Source organism: Chiloscyllium plagiosum, chromosome 13, assembly GCF_004010195.1.
Source record: "Chiloscyllium plagiosum isolate BGI_BamShark_2017 chromosome 13, ASM401019v2, whole genome shotgun sequence".
In the NCBI taxonomy this organism is placed as follows: domain Eukaryota; kingdom Metazoa; phylum Chordata; class Chondrichthyes; order Orectolobiformes; family Hemiscylliidae; genus Chiloscyllium; species Chiloscyllium plagiosum.
The window spans coordinates 27,818,923-27,831,660 of record NC_057722.1 but is presented as its reverse complement, the minus strand read 5'-3'; the positions used below and the strand labels follow the sequence as shown (position 1 = coordinate 27,831,660).

Genomic DNA, 12,738 nt, shown 5'->3' with positions numbered 1-12,738 from the left:
GTTAAATATTAAGTTTTCTGCACTTTTTTGTGCTTGTGAGTTTTAAAATGTATATGCTGATACCAAAGGTAAATTTGTTGTAAAGCTTTGTAATAATGAAGCTTTAATGTTTTAATGAATATTTTTAACTTCAATTTTCTCACTTTTCTTTTCAGAAATTTATTTCTGTTAATTAACGTTGAATAAAATCTAAATGTTTCAGTATGATCCAAGATTTTTTTTATTTCAACAGAAGAATACACCTCCCTCTGCCATGACCAGGGCCTCCAAGCCCTCCATTTCTTCCTCTCCCGACGTCCCCACCATTACCCTTTCACTGACACTCTCATTCATTTGGCTGAAGTGGTTCTCACCCTTAACAATTTCTGCTTTGAATCCTCCCACTTCCTCCAGACGAAAGGGGTAGCCATGGGAACCTGCATGGGCCCCAGCTTTGCCTGTCTCTTTGTTGGCTATACAGAACAGTCCATCTTCCGTAGTTACACTGGCACCACTCCTCATCTCTTAATGTCACTACATTAATGACTGCATCGGCGCCACTTCGTGCTCCCACGAGGAGGTTCATCAACTTCACCAACACATTCCACCCCAACCTTAAATTCACCTGAACCATCTGTGATACCTTCCCCCCCTTCCTGGACCTCTCCATCTCCATCAATGACAGCCAACTCAACACTGACATTTTTTACAAACCCATCGACTCCCACAGCTACTTGGATTACACCTCCTCCCACCCTGCCTCCTGCAAAAATGCCATCCCGTATTCCCATTTCCTCCGCTTCTGCCGTATCTGCTCCCAGGAGGACCAGTTCCACCACAGAACACACCAGATGGCTTCCTTCTTTAAAGACCGTAATTTCCCCTCCCACATGTTTGAAGATCCCCATGAACACATTTCATCCATGTTCTGCACCTTCACCCTCAAACCCCACCCCTCCAACCGCAACAAGGACAAAACCTTCCACCCCACCAGCCTCTGCATAAACTGCGTCATCCATCGACATTTCCACCAACTACAAACGGACCCCACCACCAGGGATATATTTACCTCCCCACCCCTATCCGCTTTCAGCAAAGACCGTTCCCTCTGTGACTACCTGGTCAGATCCAAGCCCCCCAATAACCCACCGTCCCTTCCTGGCACCTTCCCCTGCCATGGCAGGAATTGCAAAAGCTGCGCCCACATCTCCTCCCTCACCTCCATCCTAGACCCCAAAGGAGCCTTCCACATCCATTGAAGTTTCACCTGCACTTCCACAAATACCATTTCTTATATCCGTTGCTCCCAAAACGGTCTCCTTTACATTGGGGAGTCTGGACGCCTTCTCGCAGAACACTTTAGGGAACATCTCTGGGACACACGCACCAATCAACCTCACCGCCCTGTGGCCAACCATTTCAACTCCCCCTCCCACTCTGCTGAGGACATGCAGGTCCTGGGCCTCCTCCATAGCCACTCCCTTACCACCCGACGCCTGGAGGAAAAACGTCTCATCTTCCACCTCGGAATACTTCAACCCCAGGGCATCAATGTGGACTTCACCAATTTCCTCATGTCCCCTCCCTCCCCCTTACCCCAGTTCCAACCTTCCAGCTCAGCACTACCCTCATGACCTGTCCTACCTGCCAATCTTCCTTCCCACCTATCCGCTCTACTCTCCTTTCCGACCTATCACCTTTATCCCCACCTCCTTCCACCTATTACACTCTTAGCTACCTTCTCCCCAGTTTCATCCCCCTCCCAGTTATCTCTCCATCCCGAAGGCTCTTAGTCTCATTCCTGATGAAGGGCTCTTGCCCAAAACATCGATTTTCCTGCTCCTCGGATGCTGCCTGACCTGCTATGCTTTTCCAGCACCACTCTAATCTTGATGCTGATCTCCAGCATCTGCAGCCCTCACTTTCACCCAGAAAAATATCTGTCAGACATTTAAAGATTGTTGGAATCCTTTAGAATGATAAAATACCATATTTTTGTTTTCTCTCAAGATAGAGGATGCTCTATTAATTACACCATTTTTCACTTCTCAGGGTGTATTGCACCCTTTTCACCATCTGGACAATTGGCACCCCTTCTGCTTGTTCTATTTTATAGAGTTTTATATTGAGATAAGTGGCAGCATGCTGTAATTGTGTCCTTAAGCATAATTTTGGTTGCACAATAATTCATTTTCACTTCAGAATGCTTTCATTTATTAAACTGTTCTGCCTTCAATCTTTTTTCACTTGCAGTCATCTATTCATATTAAGGTTTTTTATGATTTTGGTAATGGGTTTTTCAATTTTTTTTACTCCTTTACTGGTTAATTTTAAATGATTGTAACAGTGTTCGTTTACTAAATATGCTAACTTAAGCTTTCTTTCAAAATCTGAGCATGGAACATTTGCTTAAACGTAGATATTATTACCCTTCCTCTAAGATGTTTTGGATGTTTGATATTGGTGGCTGTATCATATGTTTATGATTTGGATATTTCCCATTGTAGCTTTCTGTGGTCTACACAATCTTTTCTCAATTTGTAGCTATTTGGAATTTCTCTGAGAAGGAACAGTAGTGCTGTCAAGTCCTTTTTAACTGCTGGCTGCTGTATTCACACAGATTAACTGGGATGATTTGATTTGAGTTGAATTATTATCATGTCTACCTAAGTACAGTGAAAAGCTTTGTTTGTGAGTAGTACAGGCAGATCATAGTAAGCAAGGACGTACAGATCAGAGGATGAAAAATACTTTGGACAGAGTGAGGCATACAAATTACATTGTAGTCGAGAGTGTGGTGCTGGAAAAGCACAGCAGATCAGGCAGCATCCAAGGAGCAGGAAAATCGACATTTCGGGCAAAAGCCCTTCATCAGCATCTGCATTCCTCACTTTTGCCAGGTTACATTGTACATTGTGTGGGAAAGATCAGCATTAACAAGATCAACATTATTTGAAGTTAGAGAGTCCATTCATCAGTCTAATAACACCAGGGAAGAAGCTGTTCTTGAACCTCTTGGTGTGTGTGTGCAAGCTTCTATATCTTCTGCCTGGTGGACGAGGTTGTAGGAGAGCATTATGGGAGTGTGGGGTCTTTGAAGATGTTAGCAGCCTTTCCACGGCAATGAGAAGTGTAAATGGAGTCCATGGACAGGAGGTTGGCTTCCGTGATGGACTTCCATAGTTTGGACAGAGCAGTTGCTGTACCAAGCCATTATGCACCTGGTTAGTATGCTTTCTATAGTGTATGGTAAAGGTCCTTATGGAAATGCCAAATTTCCTGAGCCATTTAGAGTCATAGAGTCATAGAGATGTACAGCATGGAAACAAACCCTTCGGTCCAGCCTATCCATGCTGACCAGATATCCCAACCCAATCTAGTCCCACCTGCCAGCACATGGCCCATACCGCTCCAAACCCTTCCTATTCATATACCCATCCAGATGCCTCTTAAATGTTGCAATTGTACCAGTCTCCACCATTTCCTCTGGCAGCTCTTTCCATACTCGTACCACCCTCTGTGTGAAAAAGTTGCCCCTTAGGTCTCTTTTATATCTTTCCCCTCTCACCCTAAACCTATGCCCTCTAATTCTGGACTCCCCGATCCCAGGGAAAAAAACTTTGTCTATTTACCCTGTCCATGTCCCTCATAATTTTATAAACCTCTATAAGGTCGCCTCTCAGCCTCCGACGCTCCAGGCAAAACAGCCCCAGCCTGTTCAGCGGAACCCTATAGCTCAAACCCTCCAGAGATCAGTCTGGTAGGGAAAATGGTCTCGAAGGCGGAGCTGTAATTGATTAGCAGGAGTCTGACGTAGGTATCATTGTTGTCTAGATGTTCCAGGAATGAATGCAGGGCTAAGGAAGTGGCATCCACTGTGGATCTGTTACTTCGGCAGGTAAATTGCACGTGATTGAGGCAGGCTGAGAGGCTATAGTTAGTGTAGGCCATGACCAGCATGTTAAAACACTTCATGATTACAGAGTCAGAGATAGTCATTAAGGAACATTGCATGTGCTTCCTTAGGTACTGTGATAATGGTGGTCTTCTTGAAGCAAGTCGGGACTTCGGCTTGTAGGAGGGAAGGAGGAAGACATTGAAGATGTCAGTGAATATCTCTGTCAGTTGGACTGCACAGGATCTAAGTGCATGGCCAGGGATTCTGTCCAGGCCTGTCGCTTTCTTTGGGTTGACTCCAAGGAAGATTGATCTGACATCTGCAGCAGTGACAGAGGGAGCAGGTGTCCGGGGTTATTGGGGAAAGTGATACCACGTCACTGGCATTTTGCTTGAACCGAGTAGAGAAAGCATTGAGCGCATCAGGGAGGGGTATATTTTCATTTGCTATCTTGGTCTGCTTCATTTTGTATCCATTATGTTGTTTAGGCTTGCCACAGGAGGTGGGAGTCCATATGGCTCTGCGTACTTGTAAGCTGCTGCATGTTTAAAGATACACTCACACACTGATTAGAGTTTTTTCCTTCTTTCTTCTCATTGTGACTGTGATTTTTTTGTGAAACTGTAGGTTTCTTTCATCTAGAACTCTGTTTGAAATATCTGCCACTGTGTACCTAGTGGATAGGCTCAGCCTTGAAGAACAGAGAAAGTTGATTACGTAGTTTGTTTAGAATTTGGCTATACAGTCATGGGTGTACACCGAGTACAGTAGTGGACTGAGGACTCATCCTTGGGGGACTCCAGTGTTGAGTGTTATCATGGAGGAAATGCTGTTGTCTATTTTCACTGATTGTGGTCTGTGGGTCAGGAAGCTGAGGATACAGGTGCAGAGGGTAAAGTGGAGACCTTGGTCTCGGAGCTTTGAGATTAGTCTGGTAGGGATAATGGTGTTGAAGGCCGAACTGTAGTCGATCAGCAGGAGTCTGACGTAGGTGTCGTTATTGTTTAGTTGTTTCAGGGATGAAGAACAGAGCAAGTTGATTACGTGGCACTTAATGGCTAATTAGGTTATATCTGAGATGGAGTTCATGGTAAGACTTTGAGCAAGACAAGAGGAAGTATCCATTACAGCTATTGCAACATTTTGGTACACAACTTAGAGACCTCCAACAATTGGCTAAGTTCCTCTTGGTTATGTTCCTTTACATCCTGACAATCAGAATTTATCTTGTGATGTCAGTTAAACATTTCTGGTACAAAGTGTTTTATACACTTCTCATTAAATAGGCTTTTGCCCTTTATATTTTGCCAAGTTTGTATTTGAAACAGTGAAAGGAAAGTTAGTGATTTGAAAATGTGAGTCATGATATTGCTTCAAACTATAATCCCAGCATTATTCATTTCCAAGTAAAGACTGGAAGAGCATTCCATCCATACTATTATCAAAAAGGAATCAGTGACCAAGATAATTTTATTTAGTTTTAGAAACTGAGTCGTTTTGACTTTTAGGGTATTATTTGAATTTACTCCTTAAATTTTAATATCATCTGACTATTATCAGAAAGCTCCAATAGACAAGAGGACAGATACATTGGTGTGACAGGTTCTTATCAGCATCAATCTCCACTGCTAAATATTATGTTCTGACTCTTGTGCATACGTCAGCAAAATGCAGACATGAATGATCTTCAAATTTCCATTTTGTGTTATCTGTTTCAAGTGTTATCTTTCAGATTTTTATACATTCAACTTATTTTAGGTTGGACAATCAGGGACAACATGTTTGATCTGACGGATGTGAGATTCCCTAAGTCGGATTGAGCATGAGTCAACGTGAAAGTGAAATGATTTGAAGTAAGGTAGATGAATTTATTCTAGCTCTAATTACCTACCCTTTTCATATTTAAGCTGGTAGTATGTTTCTAGAAAATAGGAATTCTTTATTATCTTTGTATTCAATTTTGTATTCTCTTGGAGAATGGAGAACAAGTGTGGGTCATTTTTGTAATTGTAATTTATATAAACCATATCATTGTAATTGGTTTTTATTCACGTAGAGTCATAAAGCTGTGCAGCATGGAAACAGACCCTTTGGTCAAACCCGTCCATGCTAACCAGATATCCCAACTCAATCTAGTTCCATTTACCAGCATTGGCCTATATCCCTCCAAACAGCTTCTATTCATGTATCCATCTAGACGTCTTTTAAAATGTTGTAATTATACCAGCCTCCACCACTTCCTGTGGCAGCCCATTCCATACATTCACCACCATCTGCATGAAAATGTTGTCCTTTAGATCCCTTTTAAACCTCTCCCCTCACCTTAAACCGATGCCTTCTAGTTTTGGTCTCCGTTACCCTGGGGAAAAGACTTTGGCTATTCACCCTATCCATGCCCCTCACAATTTTATAAACCTCTATAAGGTCACCCCTCAGCCTTTGGTACTCCAGGGAAAACAGCCCCAGTCTATTCAGCCTCTCCCTCTCATGCAAACCTTCCAACCCTGGCAACATCCTTGGAAATCTTTTCTGAACCCTTTCAAGTTTCACAACATCCTTCCTATAGCAGAGAGAGCAGAATAGAATGTAGTATTCCAAAAGTGGCCTAACCAATGTCCTGTACAGCCTTAACGTGACCTCCCAATGCCTTTACTCAATACACTGACCAATAAAGGCAAGCATCCCAAATGCCTCCATCACTATCCTGTCTACCTGGTGCTACTTTATTATTAAAATTATTGTAATCCTTCATGGAAACCAATAACTTAAACAAACAAAAATTAATTTTCCGAGATTGAAAAATCACATGACAAGATTTCAGATTTTAATATTTTACTGCAACAAACAAACTAAAGCAACATTGTCTTAACGATATTTAGTAGGAAATGGAAAAGTCCAGAGCAAATACTCCTATCAGGGTGGCACTTTGGCTCAGTGGTTAGCACTGCAGCCTCACAGCACCAGAGACCTGGGTTTGATTCCAGCCTCGGGCATATGTCTGTGTGGAGTTTGCACATTCTCCCTGTGTCTGCATGGGTTTCCTCCAGGTGTTCCGGTTTCCTCCCACAATCCAGTGATGTGCAGGTCAGGTGGATTGGCCATGCTAAATTGCCCTGGGTGTTCGGTGCATTACTCAGTGGGAAATGGGTCTGGGTGGGTTCCTGTTGAGAGAGTTGGTGTGAACTTGTTGGGCCAAATAGCCTGTTTCCACACTGTAAGGAATCTAATCTGTTTCACTTTTAAAATGTCTGAAAATCCCATACCATAGGTATACGTTATTCTATCCTTTAAGTGTTTGTTTGATTTCCTTGAAACCAATCCAAAATTATGCTCCACCCACACCCATGGCAACATGAATCACAGGGGCTTTACATCCAGTTAGAAATACAAATTAACTATTGTCCAGATGCTCGATTATTCCATTCTACCTGGATCTTGGTCTCCATTGCAATGCTAATTTGTCTATGGAGACAGCCAGACACTTACATGCTGGAGCCAGAACAGTACAGATTGCATTGATGGAATTCTCCAATCTCTGAGTCAGTTTTCCAAATGCCTCTGATAAAAGTGTCTGCTGATCTTGTGTCTGCTAATGCACTTGGTGCAAGTTAAAAATGGCCCACCCCATTGCGCCCTCTCAAGCCTGGAGCTGACCAGCTGCCTGGTCTGCTGAATGCCAGTAAGCTACACAGTTGGCAGCTTCATACCATGCTGCTGGGTCTATGGGCAAGGCCTCCTTTGCTGGTCTGCAGGTAAGAGGATGGCCTGTCCATTTGGACCTCCAGCTCCCTTGAGGTGTCAACCTGCCTTTGATGGCCAATTCCTGAACAATTCTTTCCACAATTCTTTCTGTTCTCTTGGAAAGAAGAAGGCTCAGAGGGGATTTGATAGAGACATACAAGATAATCAGAGGATTAGATAGGGTAGACAGTGAAAGTCTTTTTCCTAGGATGATGACGTCAGCTTGTACGAGGGGGCATAACTACAAATTGAGGGGTGATAGATTTAAGACAGATGTCAGAGGCAGGTTCTTTATGCAGAGAGTGGTAAGGGCTTGGATTGCCCTGCCTGCTAATGTCGTCAACTCAGCCAAATTAGGGAGATTTAAACAATCCTTAGATAAGCACATGGATGATGACGGGATAGTGTAGGGGCACGAGCTGAGAATAGTTCACAGGTCGGTGCAACATCGAGGGCCAAAGGGCCTGTTCTGCGCTGTATTGTTCTATGTTCAATGTTCTATATGTGTGTAAAGGTCTATTTCTGGTTTGCGGCATTTGATGTGGTACACAGTTGGGATTTAAATGTGGCGCTGGTGGCAATGAGGTCCCAACAATAGTGAGCTGCTCTGCCAATGATGAGTGCAAGGCAATATACGAATGGTCCAAACATTATAAGGCGAGCTGCATAAAATTGTGTGAAAAACCTCACGAGAACCTGTGGAGAGAAATCCTCCATGGTACACCCCAAGTTGACACTTTGGGGATTTTAATCAAATTTAGACAGCAGTTGCTCATGGAAATCCACCAAAAATGATGTGGAGCAAGTTGGACAAAGAAATCCCATGTTAGAAGATCAGAGGATGCATACAGGAGTAGAAGGTTAAAATAACTTATTAAGGGAGATTCAGGTAGGTCACGGAGGAATTTGATAGCAAGAATGAGCACTTGAATTCAGTTCTTAAGGAAATGATGGCGATTGGCAGAACGAGTAATGGAAATGCTGACTCTGCGCGTTTGAAGTTGGAGTTGCAACATTTAGTCAGCCTAAATGTTGCATGATATTGCATGCTTTTGACCAAAAGCTTGAGCAATGTTGAGGATGAGAATCTATTATCCAGAATGAACTTAACCTATGCATTTTGACCCAGATTTTGTCAACAGACAGGGAATGAAATGGAGTAGGAGGCAAATTTAGCAAGTGAGTGATAGGCCAGGAAAAGCAATGAAATCATGGCAGCAATCAAACTGACTTTCCAATTTTTATTTCTGAATATCCTTAAGACATTCTGAGAACTCTGCCTTCTCCAATTCCAATCTCTTGTGCACTTCTGCTTTCATCACTCCACCAGTGGCAGCTTGGTGGTGGTCAACAGCTCCAGAATTCACATTGACAAATTTTTCAAATTTCTATCTCTCTCTCCCCTCCTTAAGAAACTTCTTAAGACCCACCTTTGTCCTAATGCCTCCTGATGTTTCTTACTGTTAAAATGTTGTTTGAAAATGCTGCTCTTAAGTGCCTTACTATGTTAACAGCAATTCATAAATGTAAGTAGTTCTTGCTTCTTGATGTAGCAGGGCTAAGTTTCAAGTTTAAATGCTTTTATTTCATAGCCCCGATTAAGCCTTATAAATTGACTCCTAAATATTAAAAACATTGAATAATCTGATTCATGTCCATAAATCTCAGCCTGCATCTGGACTAAATTATCCTTTCATAAGTATATAATTATGATAAGTCAGCTGGTACATTATCTTCTGTCAGCCTATGGAGCTCATTGCCTCCAGTCTTAATCTTCTTTTGGAACATAATTAAATATCTGTACTTGACAACTATTGTGCTTTATTCATAATTATTTAAGACATTGTACTTTCTAATACTGGATGCTTTAGTTTTTATATTGAACTTTATTAAAACAATGGTATATTTATAAATATTTCTCTGGAAATTTGAGGATTGCTCTTTTCAACATGTATTACTACTGTTCCAATTTTACATTTTCATACTTTGGAGGTGTTCATTTTTAGTCATACCATTTGAAGTAAAAACTGATCAAATTTGATCTTCAAATATTTGCACAAGTTTAAAAAGTCAACATTTGATAAGGATTTATATGAAGTTTGTTGTAGTATCTTGGAATGAACACTTGCCACAGCCTACAAAACTCAGGCATCGTGCAAGATAATACAAGGAGATAGCTGAAGAGATAGGGGAGGCTTTAGTAGTGATCTTTCTGTTATCACTGGAGTCAAAGAGGGTCCCAGAAGACTGGAAAGCCACTAATGTAACCCCCCTGTTTAAGATGGGAGTAAAGCAAAAGATGGAGAATTATAGGCCGATTAGGCTGATCCCAATCGTTGGTAAGATTTTGGAATCCATTATGAAGGATGAGATTTCTGAAAAGTTGGAAGTGCATGGTAAAATAGGGCAAAGTCAGCACGGTTTCATGAAGGGGAGGTCGTGCCTGACACATCTGTCAGAATTCTTTGAGGAGGTAATGAGCAGCTCAGACCAAGGAGAACCAATGGATATTCTTTATCTGGACTTCCTGAAGGCCTTTGAGAAGGTGTCACACAGGAGGCTGCTGAGTAAGATAAGGGCCATGGTGTCAGAGGTCAGTTACTAACATGGATAGAAGAGTGGCTGTCTGGCAAAAGGTGGGGATAAAAGGGTCCTTCTCAGGATGGAAGCCAGTGACTAGTGGTGTTCCGCAAGTGTCGGTGTTGGGACAACAACTTTTTATGTTATACTTTAATGATCTGGATGAAGGAACTGAGGACATTTTGGCTAGGTTTGCAGATGATACAAGGATAGGTGAAGGGGCAGGTAGTATTGAGAAGGGGGGAGGCTGAAGGAAGATTTGGACAGATTCGGAGAGTGGGCAAAGAAATGACAGATGGAGTACAATGTGGATAATTGTGAGATCATGCACTTTACTAGGACGAATAGAGCATGGACTATTTTCTAAATGGTGAGAAAATTCAGAAATCTGAAGGGCAAAGAGATTTGTGACTCCTAGTCCAGATTTCTCTAAAGATAAACTTGCAGGTTGAGTCAATAGTTAGGAAGGCAATGTTGTCATTCATCTCAAGAGAACTAAAATATAAAAGCAGTAATGTACTTCTGAGGCTTTATAAGGCTCTGGTCAGACCACATTTAGTGCATTGTGAGCAATTTTGGATCTATACCTCAGGAAGGATACATTGGCCCTATAGCGAGTCTAGTGGAGGTTCATGAGAATGATCCTAGGAATGAAAAGCTTAACATAAGAGGAACGTTTGAGGACTCTTGGACTATGCTTGATGGAGTTTAGAAGAATAAGGGGGTATCTGATTGAAACATACAGAATAATGAACGGCTTGGACAGAGTGGGCACGGGGAAGATGTTTCCATTGGCAGGAGAGACAAGGACCCAAACACAGAGCCATAGAATAAAGGGAAGACCCTTTAGAACAGAGATAAGGAGAAACCTCTTTAGCCAGAGAATGGGGAAACTGTGGAATTCATTGACACAGAAAGCTGTGGAGGCCAGGTCATTGAGTATATTTAAGACAGAGATAGATAAGTTCTTGATTGCCAAGAGAATCAAAGGTTACAGGGAGAAAGCTAGAAAATGGGGTTGAAAAACATATTAGTCATGAACTAATGGTGGAGCAGACTTGATGGGCTGAATGGCCTAATTTCTGCTCTGATGTCTTAAGGTCTTATTAGGGACACTTTATATGTTTCCATTTGCATCACTATTGATGAGCATAACTGGAGTTACTCCATTATTTTATGTTAAGGGAGCTCTGATGACGTATCAGTGGACTCAAAATGTTAGCACTGCTTTCTCCCCATGAATGTTGAGAATCTACAGCAATTTCTGTTTTTGTTTCTCCACTATTGCTGTTTTGTAGCTATTTCCAGAATTTTTCTTTTTATTGCTTGACTTGGAAATTCATTTCATTTGGTAATCAGTTTATATCAAGAAAGAAATTCTAATCACCGTTTTTAAGTTTCAATTTGTGATGCTTTATTCTATTCTCATGATTTGACTTTGAAATTATATGAATGGGATTGCTTAGAATCTTCCAAAATAGAAATAGACCATCCAGTCCAACAGGTGTATGGAAGATATAGACTGTCGGGAAATAGATGGTGACATCTTGCAAAATGTCCAGATTACAGAGGAGGAAGTGCTGGATGTCTTGAAACTGGTAAAGGTGGATAAATCCCCAGGACCTGATCAGGTGTATCCTAGAACTCTGTGGGAAGCTAGAGAAGTGATTGCTGGGCCTCTTGCTGAAATGTATGTAACATCGATAGTCACAGGTGAGGTGCCGTAAGACTGGAGGTTGGCAAACGTGGTGCCACTATTTAAGAAGGGTGGTAAGGATAAGCCAGGGAACTATAGACTGGTGAGCCTGACCTCGGTGGTGGGCAAGTTGTTGGAGGGAATCCTGGGGGACAGGATGTACATGTATTTGGAAAGGCAAGGACTGATTAGGGATAGTCAACATGGCTTTGTGCATGGGAAATCATGTCTCACAAACTTGATTGAGTTTTTTGAAAAAGTAACGAAGAGGATTGATGAGGTCAGAGCGATAGATGTGATCTGCATGGACTTCAGTAAGGCGTTTGACAAGGTTCCTCATGGGAGACTGATTAGCTAGGTTAGTTCTCATGGAATACAGGAAGAACTAGCCATTTGGATACAGAACTGGCTCAAAGGTGGTGGTGGAGGGTTGTTTTTCAGACTGGAGGCCTGTGACCAGTGGAGTGCCACAAGGATTGGTGCAAGGTCCTCTACTTTTTGTCATTTACATAAATGATTTGGATGTGAACATAAGAGGTCCAGTTAGTAAGTTTGCAGATGATACCAACCTTGGAGGTGTAGTGGACAGCGAAGAGGGTTACCTCAGATTACAACAGGATCTTGACCAGATGGGCCAATCGGCTGAAAAATGTCAGATGGAGTTTAATTCAGATAAATGCGAGGTGCTGCATTTTGGGAAAGCAAATCTTAGCAGGACTTATACACTTAATGGTAAGATCCTAGGGAGTGTTGCTGAACAAAGAGATCTTGGAGTGCAGGTTCATAGCTCCTTGAAAGTGGAGTTGCAGGTAGATAGGACAGTGAAGAAGGCATTTGGTATACT

At 42.1% G+C, this 12,738-nt stretch overlaps 1 protein-coding gene across 1 annotated transcript in view; it reads left to right on the top strand.

The window, feature by feature from the left end:
• The first annotated feature begins 4,338 nt into the window (after window positions 1-4,338).
• Window positions 4,339-12,738, top strand: part of LOC122555878 — a 204,313-nt gene continuing 195,913 nt past the window's right edge. Inside the window, exon 1 of the mRNA XM_043702112.1 lies at window positions 4,339-4,407. Within this exon, the coding sequence (XP_043558047.1) occupies window positions 4,392-4,407 (16 nt within the window). The 5' untranslated portion in view covers window positions 4,339-4,391. The remainder of the gene's footprint in view (window positions 4,408-12,738) is intronic.